The sequence below is a fragment of the Phragmites australis genome, chromosome 7, assembly GCF_958298935.1.
Source record: "Phragmites australis chromosome 7, lpPhrAust1.1, whole genome shotgun sequence".
Taxonomy (NCBI): Eukaryota; Viridiplantae; Streptophyta; class Magnoliopsida; order Poales; family Poaceae; genus Phragmites; species Phragmites australis.
The window spans coordinates 6,896,961-6,923,572 of record NC_084927.1 but is presented as its reverse complement, the minus strand read 5'-3'; the positions used below and the strand labels follow the sequence as shown (position 1 = coordinate 6,923,572).

Here is a 26,612-nt window from a genome sequence, read left to right as displayed (position 1 = left end):
GTACAACATACTATGTCATAGTAATCCTAAATTTCAGATAATAGGCATAAATGATATATTGGGCAGTGCTTTTCAGACAAACTCATCATGACTGTGCATTGATCATTACTAAAATAAGCATAGCATCAGTATCTATACATTATGGTGTGTAAGAAGAAAAGCAACAAACAAAAACAAAAATCAGTGTATCCACAACTTACTACAAAAAAGAAACCAATGTAAGCAATGTAAGCCCATAAGGCCGTCAAATTTCTACAAGGAAGCCACTATAATTTAGTTTTGCTGGTTTCATCTCCATTCTGTTCAAGTTTGTATAATCAAGCCCTTCTAGCTCACTAGGAATAAGGTGACAGATATCCATGAATTTAGGCAAAATATGAGCAAATGTGATATACGAATGCACCTTATTGCAGAATGCGACATGACAGCAGCACGATGGCCGACATCATGCAGAGAAGAAGGGAGGGGCATCACACGGCTCAACCAGAGCACCGGCTACGACGACTTGGCCGTGAGGGGGATGGCTACTCACCACGGTTTCAGCGGTCGTCGTCGTGGAAGAGCATGGGTCGGGGATGAGCACGGGCCGGGGAGGAGGCGGTTGGAGTCGGGAGGAGCGTAGGCTGGGGAGGAGGAGCGCGGGCTGGGGAGAAGGACGATGGCATCGAGGAGGACGGGAATAGCATTGGGGAGGAGGACAGCGACAGCGCTTGGGAGGAAGACAATGGCATCGAGGAGGATAGGGACAGCAGGCTCGGGCTCGTGGTCCTCCGGCGGCGTGGGCTCCTTAGCATCAGGAGGCGTTTCATTGGAGGGCACAAGAGGGAAGGGGAAAAAAATTTTAAGTATCAGAGGGCGCGGGCGTTGAGCCATTTTACCGGGGAGGGCTTTCACTGCCAGCTCAATATTCTCACCAACAGTGAAAGGGTACCTTCATTGCCAGCTCAAGAGGACGACCGACAGTGAAACTATTTTCAGTGATGGCTCAACAAATCCACCGGCAATTAAAGTAGTTTCACTGTCGGCCCAATATATCCACCGGGAGTGAAACCCCTTCCATTGCTGGTGCCGCAGGGTACAAAAAATTTGTTTTAGTTTCGCGCGCGCGTACAGAGAATCGAACCAACGACCTGCACCAAGTAAGACCGAACAAACCACTGCGCTACTCAAGAGTTTTATATTAAGTTTGTACTATCTTTATTTATTAACATTTTGTTGACCTAAAATCCTAATACATATTTATTTAAATTTGAACTTGCCATATACCAAAATTAAGTTTTGTATATACCTAAATTTCTTGGTTCAATTTTCTAATTCAATACAAAATTAAAATAAATATGTTCGTACCTAAGTTTCTATATTGGGGCTGAAAAGGACGACCGGCAGTGAAACTACTTTTACTGTCGGCTTAATAAATCCACCGGCAGTGAAAGTAGTTTCACTGCCGGCCCAATATGTCTACCGACAGTGAAACCCCTTTCACTGTTGGTACCGTAGGGTGCAAAAAATTTGTTTTAGTTTCGCGCGCGTAGAGAAATTGAAGCTTCCGTAACAAAAGTCAGGGACAATTAAAAAATATAATTGGAGCATCCTATATATCTTAATTTCATCGATAAATATTTTAAATCATTAAAACTTGCTAATTCATTATTAAAAATCAAAAATAAAAAATCAATATGCTCAATAATAAAGACATCTTCCACCATCGCCACTAAAAATTGAAGCTTCCATAACAAAAGTGAGGTATAATTGCATCTAAAATAAATTCATACATAGTAATTAATATAATTTATCTACTTTGTCTTAACGATTCGCCCTTCATTATAATCACGGCGTACATAGAGAGGTTCGTCAGTGTCTTCCATGGGACCTAGGTCGATGTCTTCTCTGAAAGGAGGTAGCGTGCCGAATTGATTGCAGTCTTTCTCGTCAATAACATTATCCACTCCGACAATCCTTCTTTTTCCTTGAAGAACCACGTGGCGCTCCTCCTTGTTAGCCGGGTCTGGATCCTTTACATAGAATACTTGCATAACATCATTCACAAGTACGAATGGTTCCTCCCTGTATCCAACGAGTTTTTGGTCCACTGTAGTTATACCGTACTTGTCGATCTTCACACCCCCTGGGAGTTCGACCCATTGGCACTAGAAAAGAGGAACATTTAACAATCCATAATCGAGCTCCCATATCTCCTCTATGAATCCGTAGTAGGTATCCCTATTTCCATTGCAGTCGTAGGCATCTATACGGACACCGCTATTTTGGTTGGAACTCTTATTATCTTGAGCTTTCGTATAAAATATATAGTCATTTATGTCATATCCTTGGAATGTGAAGATTGCAGTTGACAGTCCGTGAGACAACACATTCAACTGAGCACACTCTATCAGCTTATCCATCACATGTCTATGTAACCAAGCGCCAAAATGATCTCGGTGCTCTCACGCGATCCAAACATCGGACTTCCCTGGGTTTCCGGTGCGTAGCATCTTCTAGTGTTCTTCAACATACAGGTCCACTACAACTGATTGTTGCAGAACTGCAAAATGTTCTTGCGTGAATGAAACAGGGTCGTTAGTGCGGATGAGTTTGCACCTATCGTCCCTTTCCCCTATAGCCTCCCCTCATGGCGAGATACAGGCACACCAATCGATTTGAGATTCATGTAATCGACGCAGAAATCAATGACCTCTTTCGTTGCCCAACCCTCGGCCATGCAGCCTTTCAGCCAATTTCAGTTACGAACATATTTCTTAAGAACTCCCATGAACCTCTCGAAAGGGTACATCTGATGCAGAACATGAGGCCAAGAATCCATATCTCTTTCACAATGTGAACAATGAGATGCACCATGATATCAAAAAATGACGAAGGGAACAACGCCTCAAGCTGGGATAGAGTCTCGACCACGTCTTCCTGTAACTTATCTAGCTTGGTCGGATCGATGTCCTTCTGTGATATTGCATTGAAGAATGAACACAACTTTATGATTGGGTTTCGGACCTTCGGCAGCAGAATACCTCTAATTGCAATTGGAAGCATCTGTGTCATCATCACATGACAATCATGAGTCTTCATACCAGTTAATTTCAAGTCTTTCATGTTTACTAGTCTCTTTATATTGGCGGAGTAACCGGATGGAACTTTGATTCCATGCAAGCACCTGCACATTGCAATTTTCTCCGCCTTGCTCAGATTGTAGCTAGCGGGGCTAAGATATTTGTTGCCTTCTTCCATCTCTTCGGGATGTAGATCATGTCTGAGTTTCAAACATTTCAGGTCCTTCCGTGCTTGGAGTGTATCCTTTGTTTTGCCAGGTATATCTAGTAACGTACCAATCAAGCTATCACGCACGTTTTTCTCAATGTGCATGACATCGATTGCGTGTCGAACCACCAAATCCGGCCAATATGCTAAGTGATAAAAGACAAATTTCTTTTTGAACACAAGAGCTCTAAGATTAGATTTCAGAACCGGTGTACTCCCACGTCCCTTTCCATGGATAACCCTAAGGTCCTTTACAATCTCATATACCTGTCTCCCAGTGCGATGCTTAGGAGGTGATCGAGTCTCAACTTTCCCATCAAAAACTCTCCTGTTGCTGCGATACGTGTGATCCTTGCGAAGAAATTTACGATGACCTAGATACACCATTTTTTGGCTGTTCTTCAGCCACAAGCTCTCTGTTTCATCAAAGAAATGCACGTATGCACAATAACCTTTGACAGTCTGGCCCGATAGGTTCCCAAGGCCTGGCCAATCTTGGATTGTTACGAACAGCATTGAGCGTAGAGTGAAGTTCTCTCGTTTGTAAGCATCCCATACCTGCACACCATCGTTCCACAGTATTACAAGATCTTCCATTAATGGTTTCAGGTAGACATCGATAACGTTGCCAGGTTGCCTCGGCCATGGTATCAACACCGGCATCATAATGTACTTCCGCTTCATACACAACTAAGGAGGAAGGTTGTAGATACATAGAGTCACAGGCTAAGTACTATGACTACTGCTCATGTTGCCGAATGGATTCATCCCATCCGTACTCATCTTATATTCCTCACATCTTCTGCAAAGGGCTTCTTATATTTCCTATCAATGTTTCTCCACTGCGTAGAATCAGTGGGATGTCTCAACATTCCATCATCCTTGCGCTCATCGACGTGCCATCGCATCTATTCAGCATGCCTTTTGTTCACAAATAAACGCTCCAAACAGGGGACTATAGGAAAATACCACAACACCTTCACGGGATGCCTTTTCTTCTTTCCTTCACTATCGATATCATCACCGTCACGCTTGTACCGTGCTGCACCACAAACGAGACACGCTTGCAAGTCTACATGCTCTCTGCAATACAACATGCAATAGTTTGGACATGCATGTATTTTTTGTACTTCCAACCCCAATAGGCACACAACCTGCTTGCCCTGGTAGGTGTTTTCTGGCAGCACATTTTCCTTTGGAAGCAATTCTTCAAGAATAGTAACAACTCTGTGAAGCTTGCATCAGACCACCCCTTGCTTTCCTTCAATTGCAGCAGTGAAAGCACAGTACACAACTTTGTCTGCTCCTTCTTGCAGCTCTAGAACAACGGTGTTTTAAAGTCTTCTACCATACGCTGGAACTTTTGAAACTCTCTTTCATTGGTGAAGTTCCCCTCCCCATCGCGCAACATCTGCTCCAGATCATCGACGTCAGCGTTGACCAACATCTCCTCTAGATCATCATCGGCCAACGTATCTCCAGCAGGTGGCATATCGATGTATTCGTCGACCGGCATATCGGTGCGCATGTCTTCGTCTTCTCTTCCAATGTATTGCCCTTCATATACGATCTCAGCTTCACCATGCTCGGTCCAACGGGTATAGCCAGGTATAAAGCCCCTTGACATCAAGTAGGAATGTATCTGCTGGGTGGTGGAGAACTGCTTCTTGTTCTCGCAATCGACGCATGGACATCACATGTATTGAGACTGTGTATTTGACTTGTGCGTCGCGGCTGCTACCAGGAAACTCTCCACACCGTTCTTATACTCACATGGCTCGCATCGTACATCCATCTTTTGTCCATCTACAATTATATCATTATTGTAAATCCAAATTCAAAATATCTAGAAGATTTTGCGATCACCAACAAATAAATTACCTCGCCATCTCATACTGGCAATTAGCCTGGGTTGGAGGAGCCGCCTTTTGTATGTTTAGGCGTCCTCTTCTGATGAGTATTTGTTAGTGCCATCCCTAAAAATTTTCTTTATTATTCAACCCTTATCTAGGACTCATTAAGAAAAATGAAAAATAACTACGCTCATACCTAAAGTTTCTATATTGGAGGTTGATAATTAAATAAAATATAAAAAATACAATTGGATCTTGCTACATACCTAAATATCATGGCTAATTTTTCTAATTCATTAAAAATAAAAAATAAATATGCTCATACCTAAAGTTTCTATATTGTAGACTTCTAAATTTCTTCCTATGGTTCATTAGGATCAACTTTGAAGATTTGCCTAGGTCTCTATAGGGATAAGATCAACTTTAGTTTTTTAGGTAACATTTTGAGTTAAAATGCTAAATATAGGATTAACCTTGGGGATTTCAACTTACTTGACCTCAAGAGGCTCCTGCTAGAAGCTTGTTTGCTGTTGGGGAAAAATCCAGAGTTCAATTGCCCTAAAAAATGAAGAAAAGGCAAATGAGCAAATGGAGAGGAACGAAGAGATTTTGTTTGGATAGCTAGAGAGAGCTCATCTAGACCTCCTTCTTGACCAAAATTGAGCTTGAGTGGTGGGAGGATCAATGCGGGAGAAGGGATGAAGTGGTTGTTGCCATACGAGATTTTGTGAGGAAGAGAGTTCTGAAATGGCTCTGTTAGCTTGAGGTAGAAGAAGGTGGAGAAGAGGGGGATATCACTGCTGGATCATATATTCTGCCGGCAGTGATGTAGAGATATCACTGCCGGCAGTGATGTAGAGATATCACTGCCGGTCAGTAGATTAAGCTGGCAGTGATGACCCTTATCACTGCCGGTTCATAAGTCATGATGGTTGATTCTTCCTGCGTGGCTAATGAACCGGCAGTGATGCCCCATCACTGCCGACCCATGAGGAACTGGCAGTGATGGGTCGGCATATAAGCCCAGTTCTGTAGTAGTGTAAAGATATAAGGACATATTGTTTAGACAAGTGATCTTGGTGTTGAGAGTATCACTTGTGTAGATAGGTTTGTTTTAGTTGGTTGAACTATGAAGAGGGGTTTAGTTTAGTACATTATCTAGTGTCTTTAGGTTAGTTACCTAGTAAGTGATGCACACTAGGTTGCAAGTCAAGGATAACCAAGGTTAAGTCACTGCATGATGTGGTGACCATGAGATGGTACAACACACTTCATTTCCATAATGTTTTAGGTTTCGGAAGAGAAGGTCACCACATGATGCAGTGATGTTTTGACAAGTTCCAATAGTTGAATTTTGGACCATTGGAAAGGGGGTCACCACATGATGCAGTGACTAGGATTTTTGGACGGATTCCCTCAATGACTAGTTTTTAGGGTTGACTCTATAAATACCCCATCCACCGGCCATTTGAGGTTGCTCACTCCCACCACAAGGCATGCACAGATATTGAACAGGGTTCGAGTCATCTTGGAGTTAAAGATTGAGGCAATTAAACCAGATTAAGGGACTGATTAGGGCTAGTTTTGTCCTAGTGTATATCTAGCTAGGTGATTAGCCCAGAGTTGGATCAAATGATTGATCCATACTTATTACTCTTGGTGTTTTCCTACACCTAGACGGCTTGGCAATGGTGAGTCTTGCGAGACCATCTAACCGAGTTTGTGGAGTAGCCACAAGCATTTTGAGTAGGAGGGGTGACCCGTGTCAGAGCAGCGAAGCATTACCATAGTGAAGACTGTAGTGAGCATTCGGGTGTGCCTGGTAGGAGACTCACCGATGTGTCAAGAGTCGTGGAGTTATCCAACCGGGGATCTTGGCCCTTGCGAGGTGCTCCAACATGGACTAGTAGTGAGAGGCAACTCACCGATATCATGGGAAAGAGTCATCGTCCCATGTTTATGCTCTCTATCTCATTTACATTCTGCACTTACTTACTGTACCATTTTATCTTCCGCATTTACCTTTCCTAGAATTGCATGTGTAGTTGCTAGGATTGAAACCTAAGGTATAAAACTTTGTTGCGATAGAGTAGCCATACTAAATAAACCTAAAGAATATTTAGATAGAAATTGATTTAAAATTATCTTGTTGAATTGAGCTGAATACTTTTAAGAATTCCTAATTCACCCCCTCTTAGGGCGTCACCGGACCTTACAGTTTGTGCCTGAAATAAAATAATAAAGAATTCAACTAAGATTAAGCTATGATAAATAAATATAAAGTGTTAACTTTTCACAATCTTCGAGATGTGACTTTGACCATTATTTTTTATAACTTTACCTCAATATATAATAACTATGATATTATAAAATCATTTGTAATGACAAATCTAATGATACAACTTTAATATGACAAATCTCTATAATCCATTGGAGGAGATGCGTTGATTAACACCGGGTCTATTCAACTTAATCTTCATTGCTCTGAAATCCTTTCTCTCTCTTTTTTTTCTTTTCACAGTTCAAATATCCTTGGAACTTTATACTCTACAATTTGAATTTTGATAGCACACGAATTGAGGCAGGAGATAGGGTTGTACAACCGTCAACATTCAACCTATATATTATTATGCTTTGTGTCGGCACATTATGTCTTCTCAATTTATGTCAACTTTGGTAGAAATGGTATTAACTGACATCGAACTAGAATAAATTGGTATTTACCGATCATGAACCATATTAGCCAAAGTAACAACACCATATTATACAGAAATACAGTATACATCGAACCAAATTAACCGAACGAATAGCCCTAGTAGGAGAGGATGGTACCAGACAGGCACTAAGGGAGGTACCGGGCGGCACTGTGCTTGGCTTGGCATTTCGTCTTCCATTGTCTGGTGGGCTTCGTGATCCTTCTTCTAATAGTGTCTCTTATGTTCTGACAGAATATTTTCTTCTAAAATATGTGCGTAAAACAATAAATGAGTGGACCAATGGAAGATGTTGGTATTGATGCTAACTTCATTTTGTTAGATATATGGGCTTAGCCCAATATATTGAGAATTCCAAATAAATCTCAAAGACCCAACTAAGTGGAGGTCGGTGCGTATCTTTTAGGCTCACCTTGCTAGTGGAGGTAAAGGGAGACCAACTTAAAAGGAATTCTCTACTCTACCCACTTAGCATGTGTGGATGAGAGTATTAGGAGAACACATACGCGTGCTCACTCACCTCGCCTCATCTCACCGGGCCGTCCAGGGGCAAAGGGTGCGGGCACATGGCACATAGGTGAATGGTCCACCAAAATCGGATCCAGTTGCTTGCACAGGTGTGGCCTCCTTTTGTAGTTTTATTCGTTTTTTTGTGTGGGCAAACAGATATATATACAAAAATTGTGTCAGTTAAGAATCCAATTGTGGCGCGTAACAAAGTCCGATTATGATGCGTTTCAACCGCGCGATACTCTCTCTATATATCTGTCAACCATCGCCACAAAGCATATACGCAATTAGGGTTTTGCCTCTCTCTCTCTCTCTCTCTCTCTCTCTCTCTCTCTCTCTCTGTTGTGCCACTATACATAGTCTGCTCCATCCCGCTGCATCGTCGTGCATCGATGAACAGGAGAGCAGGTCTCTGGAACCCGTCGCTCTTAGGATCCTGCACTGGGAGAGGGCAAATAAGGTTTTTGGGAAGCGCTTGGCGTGATTGATCGTGATAAAGCTACTTCATTGTCACCGTCAACTGTTCACATGATCTTCTTCCTGATCATCATCAAGTCGCCTCTACATCATCACAGTCTGCTTCGTCTATGTCCTTCGTCGTCGTCTACTGCATCGCCATCATGGGGGCCTCTGCATCTCGCGCTGCTGATGGGTACGTTCATTGTGATCCATCATGCTTAGCATGCTTATTTTCTTGCTACTTTCATCCTAGAATATATTAGAGAGATATATGTCTTGGATAGATTATTGCAGTATGATGATGATAATCGATCTATTCCTATTGATGTTATATTTAGGAATTAAATTAAATTTGAAAATGCTATTATGAAGGCAGTATGATGCAGGCAGTGAACTGTATATCAAGGAGCAATATCATGACTACAAGATGGTCGGTAATCGGTCGGTAGTCGAGAAGGTCATGAGATTCAATGCATTATGAAGGAACTTGAACTCATAAAGTGTGTATTACCCAATAAGTTTGTGGCTGGAGGCATCATTGCCAAATTGCCTCCCTCGTGAAGGAGTTTTGCCACTGCTCTAAAACACAAGAGATAAGAAATCTCTGTTGAGAGTCTGATCACGTCTCTTGATGTTGAAGAGAAAGCTCAGGCTAAGAATGTGCATAACAAAGGAGGCAATGGACAGTCTAGCATAAATGTGATGCAATAGTCCTATAATGACAAGTTCAAAGGAAAAAATAACAAGGCCAAACAAACCACCAACGTCAAGAAGAAGAAGTTGAACAAAGATGATAAACCTTATTTCATGTGCGGCAAGGTTGGCCACTGGGCTAAAGATTTCCAACACCGCAAAGGGAAAAAAGGTTAATCAAGGAAAGAACACCAAGTCTGTTAACATGACCATTGGCAACACATTGTTGATGGAGCTAGTGGGTATGGTAATTTACCTATTGTTCTTTCAGTGAGTCACTCTACCAGTTGTTGGATTTATATTGTAGCTAATGTATATGTGTGTGCTGATATTTCAATGTTCTCTTCTTATCAGGTCACTCGGGATTCTTTTGTCTTGATGGCGAATAAGTCTCATGCTTCTGTTCATGGTGTTGGCACGGTAGATCTAAAGTTTATTTCAGAAAAGATCGTGCAACTGAGGAATGTGCATCATGTCCCTTCAATAAACAAGAATCTAGTTAGTGGTTCCCTCTCTATAGAGATGGGTTTAAGGTTGTATTTGAGTCCAATAAAGTAGTTGTGTCAAAACATGGACTTTTTATTGGTAAAGGCTATGAGTGTGGAGGCTTCTTCCACTTTTCCCTTTCTAATTTCTGCAATAAATCTGTGAATCATATTTGTGAAAATATTAATGGAGATGAGGCTAGTGCTTGGCACTCATGGATATGTCACATAAATTTTGGTTGTATGTCTCGGCTTTCAGCTTGAATTTAATTCTGAATTTTTCCATTGTCAAATGTTCTAAGTGCCAAAGTTGTGTGCAATGTAAGCAACCTCGTAAGCCTCACAAGGCTGTCGAGGAGAGAAATTTGGTACCACTGGAACTCATACATTTAGATCTTTGTGAAATGAATGGTGTATTGTCGAATGGTGGAAAAAGATATTTCATAACTTTAATTGATCATGCATCTAGATTTTGTTATGTATATTTGTTGAAATATAAATATGAGGCTCTAGACTACTTTAAAATCTATAAGACAGAAGTTGAAAATCAATTGGAAAGAAAAATCAAAAGACTTAAGTTGGATCATGGTGGAGAGTATTTCTCTAGTGATTTTGAATTATTCTATAAGAAACATGAAATTATTCATGAGAGAACGCATCCCTATTCATCCCAATCAAACGGGGTAGCAGAAAGGAAGAACCGCACCCTGACTGACTTTGTTAATGCCATATTGGACACTACAGGATTATCTATGGCATGGTGGGGGAGGTCTTGTTGAATTCGTGTCATGTTCTAAATAGAGTTCCTACTAAGAATAAGGAGAAAAATCCATATGAAGAATGGAAAGGGAGAAAACCATCACTTTCTTATTTGCGTACTTGGAAATGCTTGGCAAAAGTCAATGTACCAATAACTAAAAAGCGCAAACTAGGACATAAAACAATGGATTGTATCTTTTTGGGATATGCTCATCGAAGCATTGTCTATAGGTTTTTAGTTGTTAAATTTGAGGTACCTGACATCCTTGTCGATACAATTATGGAGTCTGTAGATGCTACTTTCTTTGAGAATATTTTTTCCATGAAGAATATACATAACACTTCTAATCAAACCTCTTATATAATTCCTTAACCTATCACACCACTTGAGTATTCTGAACAAACATATGAGCTAGTTCCTAAGGAGGATGACAATGAGGCTCCAAGGAGTAATAAGAGACAAAGGGTAATAAAATCATTTGGTGATGAGTTTACTGTGTACCTTGTGGATGGTACTCCCAAGTCTATTTCAGAAGCATATGCATCTCTAGATGCAGACTACTGGAAGGAGGCAGTTCATAGTGAGATGGATTCCATTCTCGCTAATGGGACTTGGGAAGTCACAGATCGACGTTATGGTTGTAAACCTATGGGTTGCAAGTGGGTGTTCAAAAAGAAACTTAGACCTGATGGTACTATGGTACTATTGAAAAGTATAGGGCTCAGCATGTGGCTAAGGGTTATACCCAAAAACAAGGCAAAGATTTCTTTGATACTTACTGACTTGGTTACCTCACATGGTCTTCTCATTAGATAGACGTTAAGATAGATTTCGTTAATGGAGAGTTGGATGAGGAAATTTACATGGATCAACCTGATGGATTTGTAGTAGAAGGTCAGGAGGACAAGCTAGGTAAGCTACTGAAATCTTTGTATGGCCTCAAACAAGCTCCTAAGCAATGTCATGAGAAGTTCAATAGAACTTTAACATCTGTGGGCTTTGCAGTTAATGAAGCTGATAGATGTGTGTATTATCGATATGGTGGGAGCAAGAGAGTTATTACGTGTATGTATCTTGATGACATACCGATTTTTGGGACAAATCTTGATGTGATTAATGAGGTTAAGTCATATTTTTCTCAAAATTTTGATATGAAAGATCTGGGAGAGATTGATGTGATCTTAAACATCAAGTTGATTAGAGGTGAGAATGGGATTACACTTTTGCAATCCGATTATGTGAAAAAGATCTTGAGCCACTTTGGCTACATGGACAGTAAGATCGATCCAACACCTTATGATCCTAGCTTAATACTTCGAAAGAATAAAAGAATCGCTAGGGATCAACTGAGATACTCTTAGATAATTGAATCACTCATGTACATAGCAAGTGCTACAAGGCATGATATCTCATTTGCTGTGAGCAAATTGACCCAGTTTACTTCTAACTTGGGTGATGATCATTGGCATGCGCTTGAATGAGTTATGGGCTACCTACTAGGTACTATAAATTATGGACTTCACTATACTGGGTACTCATCAGTACTGGAGGGTTATAGTGATTCAAACTGGATATACAATATTGATGAGATCAAGGCCACAAGTGGATATGTGTTCACTCTTGGTGGTGGTGCTATATCATGGAGGTCTTGCAAACATACCATATTGACAAGGTCAACTATGGAAGCATAACTCATAGTGTTAGACACAGCCATTGTTGATGCAGAATGGCTGCGTGAGCTCCTGATGGATTTGCGAGTGGCTGAAAAACCGATACATGCTATCCTTATGAATTGTGATAATCAAATGGTTATTGTCAAAGTGAACAGTTCTAAGGACAACATGAAATCCTCAAGACATGTAAAGAGACGATTGAAATCTATCAGAAAACTGAGAAACTCCTGAGTGATAGCATTGGACTATATCCAAACAGCAAAAATCCTAGCAGATCAATTTACAAAGGGACTATCACGGAATGTGATAGATAATGCATTGAAGGAGACGTGTATGAGACCCATATAAGTTATACTATTGTGGTAACCCAACCTATATGTGATCGAAGATCCCATGAATTAGGACCTAGGAAGAACAAGCTATTGGTTAACTGAACGATAGTACAACACATTCCACTCGAGTAAAGATGCAACACTCTCAGAATTTGTAAGGCAGGTTGGCTATTGCCTTAATGTGTTCTATTGGCTTTAATTAGCGAAGAAGCTATTCTACAGGGCATTCTTGAAAGAACACACCTATACGAGCCTCATTGTTGGTCGCAATCTGTGAGACTTAGGTGATCTCTAATAAACTCATGAAGAGATCATGGAGTACGACTTATATGCTCCACCCGAGGGGTAGCCTACTGGCAGCCAACTATCAGTTATGACTTTATGTCACACCCGATTTTATAAAGGAACAAAACCAGATGTAAACTATATGTCTGCCAGGAACAAGTTTCATACATGCAGTGACTTCATTAATGTATCACACACAATGCCATTATTACAACGTTTAACTTAAACAAAATAGATAGATCACAAAGTCTTAAACGAAAGCACACAAACTAAACACAGCGAAGCTCCAACTTCCACAGGCAATTGACCAAGGGATCCACCAGCCTAGCAATCTTCATCTTCATCGACGTAGAAGTCTGGATCTCCTTCATTGTCTGAGCAGCGTTTGAAGGAAATTTGGATGGAAAAAGCAAGTGTGAGTCCATGAAGTACTCCGCAAGTGTGGAAAAATAAATGACATACAAGCTTACATAAAGGAACAGGCTGTAACAGGTTAACTTTGCATAAATGCCAACTATGCTAACGAAGAGTTATAAAAGCATTCTATTTAACTAGGTGAATCACCTCTAGACTTCCAACTCCTAGAAACATCTCTACATGTTTCCCAACCACCTGAATCCCACATCAAGTTCCCAAACCAACTGAACCAAACCAAACCCATCCAACTAATCATGTGAGAATCCAAGTCTCTCATAACAGTGAGCACGGCTGATATATCAGATTTTACACTTTGCAGAGGTTGTCCAGCTTTCCCCACAAGTCATGATTTTTCTTGTTGTTGTGTCCACGAAACACTTAACACACGCTAGTGGTGTGTCGCCCGAAAAGTTAGTTCAAAGCCGTTACAAAGTTTCATCCAGTATGTGCATGCCCGCTAGGTTTCACCGCCGTCAAAAGTAGTTTTCGCCCCACCCAGAAGCCTCCTTTTGCGCCTTGTAGTTTCCAGAAAGTTTTCACCCTTCCCATCCACTACACATCTCATACCACTAACCAAATGGTTCTGGCCTTAGCCATCCCACACATCCACTCTTCGGTTTGGTATGCACAAAAACTAGAATCCACTAATTAATAGGCCAGGCCTATCCCATACCAGATCTCGTGGTTTGTACGATATTTCTTGGGTTATCACTCCACAAACCGGTCCTTACTTAGGTCACTTGAGCAAACACTAAGCCAACAACATAATCATCATCATCAACAACACTACTTTGCTCAAGGCCTAAGGTTCCATGTTGCTATACCATCACTATTATTCCCAACTCATAGTTGCATAGTTCATTAGTCATGTTTAACCATGAACCCTTCCATCCCCTTGTGCAAAGCTAAGCATAACTACCCATCATAACCATTACTAACAACTAGGCGACAAGGAAATATATGGAACAAGGTACTATAAGTAAATAGGATTCAGAATTAACAGCATGCATGTTTGAAATAAAGAACGCATTTGGAAACTAGGATCAGAATGTTCAAGGACACTTGCCTCGCCTCTTCAAACTTGCTGCTTAGACTCTTCAAATACTTGGTCTTGGAGATTCTTGAACTGCTCCTCGTTTACTCTCCAAACACACCAAAAAAATACACAATAAAACTAACTAAGAATATTACACCAAAAAATATCTAACATCTATGAAAAGGGTACTAAAAGATAGTACACGCCGCTATGAACACGTGAGCGCGAAAATCACCTAAATTGGAGCTGGAACAAGAAAGTTACGCTAAAAGCAAGTTTTGGATTAAATCTGAAAAGGAAAAGGACATATTTTGAAGTAAACAGAAAGTTTAGGGGCCTTTTTGTAAAAATAGAGGGACCTAATTGTAATTAAGGAAATGTTTAGGGTTTAAACTATAAAAATACTAGGGCTTTTTTGTAAATTCAAAAAAGTCCAGGGGCTTTTTTTGCAAAATTGACCTTTTCCCAAATTAAAACAAATAGGAATAATGACTGGATAATGGGCTTGATGACGTGGCTGCACGTCGGCGATTTTTCTTGCGTGGCCGATGAGGTAGACGATGAGGCGGCTCTGAGGCTGACTAGGACTATGAGAGTGCCATGTGTCAACACACGGTTTGTCCGGCGAAGGGATAAGCTACATCTAATCTAAGCCGTCGGTGCGGGATCCGAAGGTCGAGGGACTTAGGGCGGGCTGACCGGTCGGCGGCAAAGACCGAAGCTGCGACTGCGGCTCAGGCACGGTGGAGCTTCGCCGAAGCTCGACGGAAAACACGTTGCCGGCCACGGATGAAGACGGCGCGCGGCGGAGCAGAGAGAGGGGCACACGGCGAACTCACCTAGGTGCTTGTGGGTCGTCGGAGGTGGCCGGAAGGTGGTCAGCGATGATGAGAAGTGGAGGCATCGCTCAGGTGTCGGCGAGGAGGGTTGTCCGGTGGTGGAGAGTCGATGAAGGGCGGCGGAATTGACTCCTCGCGAGCTTGCGGTGTCGAGATTGGTCTTATACGTGTCGGGGAGGTGGCAAGCTCGGCCACAGCGGAACAATGGCGGGCAGCAGTGGATCTCGGGGCAGCTCGGTTTGAGGTGAAGAACAGATCGAAGAGAGGAGCTGGCTTATATAGACGGGGGAATGGATAGACGCGGAAAACAGCTCGGATTCGGCAGGTTCGTTAAGATTTGGTCGAGAGGTGGCGGCACGTCGGGCGCGATGCAGACTCGGCCGGAGCCCGAACTTGGGTCAGAGACGACAATCGACGGGCGGGCCCCACGCATCAGCGGCGCTGAGAGGCAGCAGGCACAAGGAGAGAGGGCGAGCGGCATGCGGTGCACCACTAGGCCGGGCGCGGCTTCGATCCACGCGGGCGGGGAGGCAGGAGAAGGAAGGGAGGGGCAGAGCGGGCTCAGCCCGGGAGAGAGATGGGCCGAAAAAGAAAAAGAAAAGAAAGGACAGGGTTCGGGCCCAAGGAGAGAAATTTGGTTTTTCTTTTGCAAATCCCTTTTCAAATTCTTTCAAAACTTAAACGACACGCCATGAGGTTTTCAAAAATTATTTTTCGTACGATAAAACCCTAATGCATCTACTCCAGCATGAATGAAACAAAACAATATAAACTAGATTGATTATTTTATTTGGAAATTAAACTTTTCTCCTAGAGTTTTCCAACACTAAACTTAACACCTCTAATTCTAACAACAAAATTATTTACTATTTCCAAAAATAGAAAATTAGGGGGTTACACTTTAAGTGAAACTTGTTTGCACAAAACTTGCAATTCAAGGTTTAGTCCATTGTCCAAGTTGTAAATGAGTGTACCTTAAAGTTCTAGGTGGATGTTCAACCCTAGCAGGTCTCTATAGAAACACTAGTATATTACACAGTACTGAGAAAAGGCAAATCTCTATGGGACTTTGAGATTTGGTGGGGGATTGTTAAATATATGAGCTTAACACAATATATTGAGAATTCCAAATAAATTTCTAAGGCCCAACTAAATGGAGTTGGGTGCGTATCTTTTAGTCTCAACTTGCCAGTGGAGTTGGAGAGAGACTAACTTAAAAGAAATTATCTTCTCTACGCACTTAGTATGTGTGGATGAGAGAACTAGGAGAACACTCGCTTGCCTCACCTCGCCTCACCGGGTTGGGCCGTGGCCGTGGCGGGGGCGGGGGTAAGGGCGAAGGATGCGGACGCACGGTACCTGCGTGAATGGTCCACAGAAATTGGGTCCAGTTGCTTGCACAGGTGCAGCCTCCTTTTGCAGTTTTATTCTTTTTGCTACGTGGGCAAACAGATATATATATATGTATATATACATATATACATATATACATATATACACACATATATATACATATATATATGGGAATCATGTCGTGTCGGTTAGGAATCTGATTGTGGCGTGTAACAGAGTCCGATCGTGATGCGTCTCAACCGCGTGATACTCTCTCTTTATATATATCTGCGAGCTGTCGCCACAAAGCATATACGTAAGAAGGGTTTTGCCTCTCTCTCTCTCTCTCTGTTGCACCGACGAACGAGAGAGTAGGTCTTCGAAACCTGTCTCTCTTGGGATCCTGCACCGGGAGAGGGCAAATAAGGTTTTTGGGAAGCGCTCGGCGAACTACTCGTGATTTGCTTCATCATCGCCGTCAACTGTTCGCGTGATCTACTTTCTGATCGTCATCAAGTCGCGTCTGCATCATCACAGTCTGCTTCGTCTATGTCCTTCATCGTTGTCTAGTAGCCAAGTATCAGTTATGACTTTAAGTGAAACTTGTTTGTACAAAACTTGTAATTTAAGGCGTAGTTCATTGTCCAAGTTGTGAATGAGTGTACCTTAATGCTATAGATGGATGTTCAACCCTAACAGATCTTCATCGAAACACTGGTATATCAAACAGTATTGAGAAAAGATAAATCTCCGTGGGACTTTGAGATTTGGTGGGGGGTTATTAGATATATAGGCTTAGCCTAATATATTGAGAATTCCAAATAATTCTCAAATGCCCAACTAAGTGGAGGTGGGTGTGTATCTTTTAGTTCCACATTGCTATGGGAGGTGGAAAGAGATCAACTTAAAAGGAATTCTCTTCTCTACCCATTTAGCATGTGTGGATGAGAGAACTAAGATAACACACGCTCACCTCGCCTCACCTCTCTAGGACAGGCCGTAGCCGTAGCGGGGGCGGGGGTGGAGAGTGCAGACGCACGACACCTGTGTGAATGGTTCACCGAAATCGGATCTAGTTGCTTGCGAAAGTGTGACCTCCTTTTACAGTTTTTTTTCGTTGGTATATATATATATATATATATATATATATATATATATATATATGTATGTATGTATGTATGTATGTATATGTATGGGAATCGTTCGGTTAGGAATCTGATTATGGTGTGTAACAGAGTCTGATCGTGACACGTCTCAACCGCACAATACTCTCTATATATATATGTCAGCTGTCGCCACAAAAGCATATACGTAAGTAGGGTTTTGCCTCTTTCTCTGTTGCACCGCCATATGTAGTCTGCTCCGTCCCACTGTGTTGGCATACATCGACAAACGAGAGAGTAGGTCTCCGGAACCCGTCGCACTTGGGATCCTGCACTGTGAGAGGGCGAATAAGGTTTTTGGGAAGCGCTCAGCGCAACTGCTCGTGATCTACTTCGTCGTCGTCGTCAACTGTTCACGCGATCTGCTTCCTTATCGTCATCAAGTCTCCTCTACATGATCACAATCCTGTCTGTTTACGTCCTTCGTCGTCGTCTGCTGTATCGCCATCATGGGGGCTTCTGCATCTCGCGCTATCGACAGGTACATTTACTGTGATCCGTCATGTTTAACATACTTGTTTTCTTGCTGTTTATGTTATATTTAGGAATTAAAAATTAAATTTAAAAGTGCTATTTTTTCCAACACATTTTAGTATGAAAATTAAATATTTTAAATTGTCTTAGCACCTAAAGAGGGATAAAGTAAAAATTGCTAAAAAAGATATGTAGCATCCAACTCATGAGCTATTGGATATATGTTATAGGCACCGAAGAGTAGGAACAATGCCTAATGGCCAGACCGGAAAAACCTGAAGCAATCGATGGGACGGGAGAGCCTCGAACAACCACGGCAGCGATCACGTGAAGCCTGGCGAGCGTACGGACGTTGGTTAATACCGTTGCCCCGCCCGCCGGTGTCCGATTCTTCGCGCCTGGCTCTGGCCAGCGATGGCTGGGAGGAGAGGACCCAGGCCTGGCTTGGACGCGCCATCGATCCGATCTGCAGGCACCCTTTGTAAACAGGTTGCAACCCAACCGAGTCGACCACAGACCACTCGTTCCTTTTCGGCTCTAGCTGCCTCTCCACCCTTCTCCGTCTGCCTCCACCCAGGCCGAGCCATCTCAGCTTCCACCACCGCAGCTCCACTCCACCTCTCTCTCCCGGCCTTCCCTCGTCGTCCTCCTCTTCCCACGCCTCAACAGCCCGCGCGTGGAGTGGCGACCCCATCAAGACTTGGATTGTCGGCTTCCTCTTCTGTTGTTGCGTAAGCCCTTGCCTGCTTGGATGGATTCGTTCGTCTTGCTCTGTCGAATCTTTTCTTTTTTCGTTGCTGCATGCGAGGCCTCTCAAACCCGAACCTTAATTTCTTTCTGGTGTGGACGCTCCGGTGCATCCATTTCGTCGCTGCGTATTTGTCTGCCCCCTGCTGCATCTTGGAGTACTACTGATATCGGTTGTTTGTTTTCCACGCCTGTTTCTTTCTGTCAGAGGAGAGGATGGTGCTTCTCGCCAAGCTCGGGGCACCGAGCATACCAGATCAGTCTCGGTGGCTATCTATCCCGTGAGATTTGTTCCAACGATTGTCTCTGCTACAGTCTATATTTTCCATTCAATTGTGACTGTGTCCGTAACTTTGGTTATGCGATGATTGCTGTGTGTTAACACTTCCACTTAAGGATTTCTGTAATGCGGCTTCAGTTATCCACTTCAACTATATTCTGAATTGGTCACACTATTGATAACGGCGAATGTTCGTGAAAAAAAAAATGTTATGTTGATTGGAAGAAGGTTTCTTTGAACGTTGAGAAGATAAAGTTCTCATGGGGAATTACCTAATATATACTGTAGTAAAACAATCTGAAAACTGAGAAGATAAAATTCTCATGGGCAATTACTTCATGTGTAATTTAACTTTCTGATCTGGGATGCTATGCATAGGAACCAAATGAATACAAGTAATTGGAGAACATCTCTCGCAAACTTAATTTTGTTGATGAATGCAAATTCGATTGCTCCAAGTCCAAAGTAATTGCTATTCTGGGGTTCCACTAAGACCAGCCTGAACTACTTGTGAACAGGTTGTGTGATGGACAGAAGAAAACTGCTGTTGATCCCTGCAATTAGTATCGGCATTGGCTCCTTTCAGTACACATTTGAGAAGGGAGTGGCAAAAGCTGAATTTGCTGATAGTGAGTCTTTCGTGAACATGCCTTCATTTGAATATAGACGGGTGCTCCCTCACATGAAGCACATATTCTTAAACCAGTTAGATCAGATCTTTGTAAATTTATAGATATCCGAACTGCTTAACTAACATAAAGTTGCATCTTGCATGAATATCTGATGGTTAATACATTCACACTTCAACAAAGAACAGTGTGAAATATTGTGTGCTGAAACTTCTTATTGGAGCTAAGTTACTAAAGGTTTTCAGTGAAGATGTGTTTTTAAGTAAAGATGTTGTGCCGTACTCGTCCTGGTGTTCTGATTGTCAGATATTGTATATAAAAGATGTTCAATGTACGCTGCTTATCTTGTCATGATCTTTGTATACTTGTCACATTATGAAAGAGAACCAAATGTTAGACTAAGATAAACTGATCTTGAAGCAGTAATACTTTGCTGTTGGCATATTTTCATAGACCTGATTCAGTTAGTATCGTTGTATAACAAAACTATCCTTTTAGGGTGAGACAGTATATATATATATATATATATATATATATATATATATATATATATATATATATATATATATATATATATATATATATATATATATATATATATATATATATATATATATATAGCTAACTGCTACTAACCGAAACTTGTTTTGTTCTAACCAAAAGATTATGGAAAAACCAAAATGCGGTATCCAGATTACACTGAAACAGAATCAGGCCTCCAGTATAAGGTACCTATACCACCAGCCATTGATTTCGACATAATGGTCAAATGATCCGATGCTCCATTCAGTATTCTCATGACAAAATACAGGACTTAAGGGTTGGTGATGGCTCTTCCCCAAAGAAGGGGGAGACGGTCGTTGTGAGTTACAACCATTACATATGTATGTACATGTAGCTTACTATGTATACATGCATACACATGTATCCTTCCATGTAATCTTATTTGAAGAGTTGTACCAACCCTGATGAAAGTTTGAATTTGTTAATTCTTTAAGGTTGATTGGGATGGCTATACAATTGGATACTATGGTCGTATTTTTGAAGCTCGAAACAAGACCAAAGGTGGTTCTTTTGAGGTACCCATTGCTACAAGCTTAAACAATCATGTGATTTATTGGTGTAGCTAGTATGGCCGGAAAAAGTGTGTCACAGAAATTTTTTTAAATATGAATGGACATGGATTTTTTGGCACCTAGGTGCACATGCACCTTTTATCTAACCATTCATGCTGCACAAGGATGTGTGCTACACCATGTCTTAATTCAAAATTCAAATTTCAAAAGGTGTAGTACACATCTCAATGCTCTATGAATGGTGTAGGATAAGGGGTGCATCTGCTTTTCCTCTGAATTATTTCTTCAATTTGTCTGATACACCATTCTGAAATTGAAAATTTCAGGGTGGTGACAAAGACTTCTTCAAGTTTAAGCTTGGAACAGGACAGGTGATTTACTTGTTCAGGTAGTACTGATTACCTAGTTCGCTCGCACTCGTAGTGTATCAGTCTGTCTTGCCATGTCCATGCTATGGGACTGATATAAGACCATCAGTGCTACAAACGTTTTGAATATCAATTACCAAACAGATGTTCACGTTTTTGCACCATTGAGAACTCTATCAAATGTTTCGTCAGTACCTTTCTCACAAATAGCGTTTTTGACAAGTAGGTCATACCAGCTTTTGAGGAGGCCATAACAGGCATGGCTCCAGGAGGAGTTAGAAGGTAAGGTGTCTTCCATTTCCCAAACCATAACTTCGGCATAAGTTTATTTCTATTATTGCAACCTGCAAATGTACTATTGAGGAGCTCACACACTTCAGGATAATCGTACCACCGGATCTTGGATACCCAGGTAATGACTACAACAAGTTGGGTCCAAAACCAACAGCATTCTCGGTAAAATTTCTCCTTATTTTACGAGTTCGTCAGTTGTTGGTTAAATCACATTAAACATCTAATACTTTCCTTCAAGGTCAAAGAGCTCTTGATTTTGTTCTACGGAATCAAGGATTGATAAACAAAACTCTACTGTTCGACATTGAGCTTCTCAAGATAATTACAAATCAATAGTATACATACAAGGTTCCTTTCTTGGAGAGTGATTATGCTAGTGTGCACTTTACATTCTCTTGTCTGTCCTAGCTTGCATCTTGCAGCGAAATTCTGACGACTATTTTGGGGGAATGAAACACAAGTTTTGAGCATCGTCCACTGAAGATCAGTGAACATGTAAAATGTAAATATCATGCAATCGGATCTGAAAAAGAATATTTTCAAAGCATGTGTGTGCACGAAATGGTGTGAACATATCTACATACATCTCCACTGGCTATGTCTCTTTTTAAAGATTTTGTGCAGAAGCTGTGTATTTACCTCAGTGATAACAACTACTGACTACTGAGAAGATAGAGAAAGTGATCACCACTACATTTATAGTTTCTAGCTGCAAATTAACGTTGTGAAAATGGGATCTTAGCTCCATCTGTCTGAAGTAATTCAAATTGTAGCATCATAGCAAGGTTTTCACGCAACCGGTGAAACTTGAAATTTACGGATTTCCCACCGCATCGCAGAACGCACTGACAAGCGTAGAGGCGGATCTTCTAATCTTTAACCCAACCTGTGGAGTGAACTTAATATACCTAAAAATGCGCTTTACTGTAGTCCAGTGTTCAGTTGTTGTGGCCTGCAGGTATTGACAAACCCAATTCACTGCGAATGAGATGTCTGAAACTTGTTATTTCCGTAGCATTACTGTAGAATGAGCTGTAGCGTTGTTAGGGTGGATGCTGTTTGCTGCGTGGTTGTCTTGTTAGGGTGGATGCTGTTTGCTGGGTGGTTGTGAGGTTGTAACTGTTTTCTGTATCTTTGTTGTTCGGTTATCATAATGGCTCGGGATTTTATTCATTCTTCTTCTTTGACTTGCGCTTGAGCTGAGCTTTACGGATTGTATTACACTATTTGTTAAGATTTCGAACTTAATTTCTCTTATAAACTAGGTCACTCTTTCATCTTAATGCAATGACACGTATTTCTCCTGCGCGTTCGAAAAAAAACTTATTATTTTAAAAAAGAAAATTATTAGCTTTTAATGTTATATCAAAGTGATACTGATTAATCCTTTCATCAGAAATCACTCAACATCGCTTGATTGCTGGTATCTCGAAACTTTCAGATGGCTCAATTGTTGTCTTCAGAATATATATCCAGAGCCTTATCGACACCAGGTAACGAAAGCGAACACGTCACGCTCGTGCCGCGCGCTGCCGAGAGACATGGGCGTGCAGCGTCTGCTGAAGCTGAGGATGGCGTCCCACTCCCGCCCCGCCGTGGCTCCCTCCGCGCGCCCGCTCTCATCCCTCCTCCTCGTCCCCGCGCGGCCTCGGCCAGGCCCGCTCTCGTGCGCGGCGCGGCCGTGCCGGGACCACGCCGCGTCCGCTCGCCCGCGCGGCGTGGCGGCGATGTCGTCGCCGACGACGCCGCCGGGGCCGGGGCCCGTGCAGAAGTCGGAGGATGAGTGGGAGGCCATCCTCACGCCGGAGCAGTTCCGCATCCTCCGCCTCAAGGGCACCGAGTAAGATGTGAACCGCACTGCCATCTCTTGGTATCTATTGTTACTGAATTCAACCCCCAGATGGGATAATCACTAGATATCTACAGTATTACTGATCAACCACCAGTTGAATTCGATTGCATAAGCATTAAGAAAGATCTCCTTGAATACCATCGAATGGATAGGTAGCCACATCGAAATGCTGTGCGTTTAATTGCAGAGCCTGATTCTGACTTGCTACCAGTATCTGCATATTACAATTATTAGCTGGCTTGTAGACTGTTAGATAATTTGTAACTAGAGCACGAAAATGTTGAAGAAGTTGTTCAAGCAGGGATCAAAGGAAGCTAGTCTAATCACTAAATCACACCCTTCATATGATTAGTTGTTATATAGAAAAGCTAGTTCATGTTTTATACTGAAATGTAATGATACACAAAATCTACATAAGTCAAGACAACAAGCAGTTACTGAATGCTCCTAATTATTAATTCAAGAGAACTACAATTCTGGATTCTCAGAGAAGGAAACGAATAATTATTTCTATACCACTGCAATGTGCTCTAATCCGGGATTTGCCATCACAAAACATCTAATCCAGTCTATGCCATCCAGTGTGCAAAGCTTGCCCTTATTTGCCATTGCCATCAGCACCGTTAACTTTTTCCATTAATTTTCTTCGAGAATACCTGTTATGTCCCTGTCTTCTTCATCTCTCCCTCCCCCTCTCCCTATCCCTTTCTCAGACGGTCAGACCTTCCACTGTCGGACATGGAGCGATGGAGCACGACAAGATGGTGGTGATGGAGCTCATGTGAAGCATGCCGGCGACGTTCCCCTCTCGCCAACAGATGCGGATGCCAAATAAGGAATAAATAAGTACAATCCACCAACCTAATTTACCAAAGCTAAACAGAGAAATGGAAAGGGAAAAGAAAATCAGTGTCATCAAATCCATGGAACAAGATAAGGGCAAAGTAGTCTTTTCACACCTCCGTTACATCTTGACCGGTCAACAATGGCAAATAAGGGTAAGGTTTGCAACATAAATGGCATATGCGCGATTAGATGTTTTGTGATGGCAGATTCGGGATTTCGCAACTTTGCAATGGTAAATAAAAAAATTGACCCAACAAAGAAATTGGTAAATTGCCCTTTACTATAAGCAAATGTACCCAGCTACTCTGTTTGAGTTTTATTTTCTTACTCAAAACGAACCCTTATTTAGTCTGTAGATAACATCCACTGCGTTGACTATGTATCTTTCTATTGTTCATCATTTTATTCCTTGGCAATTTTTCTTTCGAAATTTTGGTTTAACTAATTGTATCTACCTCAAATTCTATGCTATGGTTATGCATCTTTCTGTGGAGCGTGTGTTAATTGGGTAACCCAGAAAAGGTTGCATAAAGTTGATTGTGCCTTTAACGATGGCATTATAATATAGAGAAAAATATTATCTTTTCATTGCAATAAACCAAGATAAAGAAAACCTATCTTTTTGTAGTCCAGTTGCAACTGTCAAGATCTCAATAGTGAATTAGTGACTAAGGATCTTGTTTTACTATCAAGGGACATATTTCCAAACATTTACTGGCCGATCCTAGGTATTTTGATTGTAGAAAATATATACGCTTGCATGTAGTAATAAACTAATAATAGCAAGTCCCTTAGAATACTATAAATAGTTAGGTTCTTTGGTTGAGCTATCAAAAATATCTAGAGTGTAGAGCTTGAGAAAAGTTGAGAACTATTTGATAAATTAACTAGCTCCAGGATTGATCATTGTGAATTTTGCTACAGTTCTGGCCGGTGCATCACATATAGTTGTATAGTAATGTAAGAATATGTTGATTGACCCCATCTAGTATCTGATCTATTGCCATTACCAATATGATCGCTAAAATTTACGACAATCCATTTAGTTTAGCTCGTTTCACATGGTAAGCATGCAATTCTGTGCACAGTTTCGACATTAGTATGGGAAATAATTGTTACATGTTAAACTGTTATGGCATGTAAACATGATACAATTGTTAGGTTCTGTTAACTTAATGGCTATTATATGGTGTGGTAAAGATTTTTTTCTCTGTTGAACTATTAACAGGTGTCATAAGTGTTTTAAATTCAATTGGTCATCTGTTTTCCTAGGTACCCTGGAACGGGTGAATATGACAAGTTCTTTGGCGAGGGCATTTATGAATGTGTTGGGTGTGGAACTCCCTTGTACAAATCATCTACAAAGTTCAACTCAGGGTGTGGCTGGCCAGCATTCTATGAGGGATTTCCTGGGGCCATAAGACGGACGGTACGCATGAATCTCTCTTGCACACAGGATGAGGAACGATCATTGCTCTCTGGCCTTCTATTCATTCCATTCTATGCAATCTCTGGTACTTAACCAATCTTGTTTTCCATCACTAGCCGGACCCTGATGGGAGGCGGATAGAGATCACGTGTGCTACCTGTGGAGGACATCTTGGGCATGTATTCAAAGGGGAGGGGTTTAACACGCCGACAGACGAGCGACATTGTGTTAACAGCATTTCGCTCAAATTCATTCCAGCCTCTGAGGAAGCCTGACGGTAGATGAACACCAAGATGAAACCCCACAACAAAATAAGCTTGGCCTCTGTTGGCTGCTCTTGCGACGGATAGTGACTAGTGAGATCGAAGCTAGTATTCTTCTGGTAATAATTTCTTAACATATCTGTAATGTTTTGTCAATAATCTTCAATCCCAAGTGGTGATCTTGTCGATGAGTCAATAAACTTCTACAGTGAATGATTACATGTGCAATTCCAGCCCTACCGTTTTACCTGGGAAGTGCAAACACATGTTCATACAGATGCCGTCTTACCCGTTCCAAGCTGTGAGCCCGCGATCACAATTCACAAACAATATGCAAAATTTTAGGGAATTTCTCATACTATGGAGGTACAGGGAAATCACAAGACAATCCCAATTTTGAATACATTTTTCGTGCTACGGACAGAAAGGAGGAAGGAAGAGATGGCTATTGATCCAGCGTTGGTTGCTTGATGAACGGTTGGATGGTGGGGACTGCTCAAGTTGCAGTCAGCTGCAATGGCAGCCGATACGTG

At 41.7% G+C, this 26,612-nt stretch overlaps 2 protein-coding genes across 2 annotated transcripts; both read left to right on the top strand.

Annotated features, from left to right (window-relative positions):
* Nucleotides 1-18,707: 18,707 nt before the first annotated feature.
* Nucleotides 18,708-21,732, top strand: LOC133923930 (peptidyl-prolyl cis-trans isomerase FKBP19, chloroplastic-like). Its single transcript, XM_062369239.1, has 8 exons — nucleotides 18,708-19,026; nucleotides 19,251-19,323; nucleotides 19,841-19,951; nucleotides 20,615-20,679; nucleotides 20,763-20,813; nucleotides 20,950-21,030; nucleotides 21,354-21,398; nucleotides 21,622-21,732. Exons 3-8 carry the CDS (start codon nucleotides 19,849-19,851, stop codon nucleotides 21,679-21,681), a joined length of 405 nt encoding a protein of 134 aa, XP_062225223.1. The 5' UTR covers nucleotides 18,708-19,026; nucleotides 19,251-19,323; nucleotides 19,841-19,848; the 3' UTR covers nucleotides 21,682-21,732.
* Nucleotides 21,733-21,795: 63 nt separating this feature from the next.
* On the top strand, nucleotides 21,796-26,328 carry LOC133923929 (peptide methionine sulfoxide reductase B5-like). Its single transcript, XM_062369238.1, has 4 exons — nucleotides 21,796-21,851; nucleotides 23,131-23,529; nucleotides 25,660-25,816; nucleotides 25,933-26,328. Exons 1-4 carry the CDS (start codon nucleotides 21,811-21,813, stop codon nucleotides 26,089-26,091), a joined length of 756 nt encoding a protein of 251 aa, XP_062225222.1. The 5' UTR covers nucleotides 21,796-21,810; the 3' UTR covers nucleotides 26,092-26,328.
* Nucleotides 26,329-26,612: the final 284 nt, after the last annotated feature.

Coding starts and splice junctions, on each gene's coding strand:
- LOC133923929 (XM_062369238.1), top strand. CDS start 21,811: ATGACTACAACAAGTTGGGTCCAAAACCAACAGCATTCTCG. Junction 21,852..23,130: donor CAAAACCAACAGCATTCTCG/GTAAAATTTCTC, acceptor CGAAACTTTCAG/ATGGCTCAATTGTTGTCTTC. Junction 23,530..25,659: donor CTCCGCCTCAAGGGCACCGA/GTAAGATGTGAA, acceptor CTGTTTTCCTAG/GTACCCTGGAACGGGTGAAT.
- LOC133923930 (XM_062369239.1), top strand. CDS start 19,849: ATGGACAGAAGAAAACTGCTGTTGATCCCTGCAATTAGTATCGGCATT. Junction 20,680..20,762: donor AATCAGGCCTCCAGTATAAG/GTACCTATACCA, acceptor GACAAAATACAG/GACTTAAGGGTTGGTGATGG. Junction 20,814..20,949: donor AGAAGGGGGAGACGGTCGTT/GTGAGTTACAAC, acceptor TAATTCTTTAAG/GTTGATTGGGATGGCTATAC.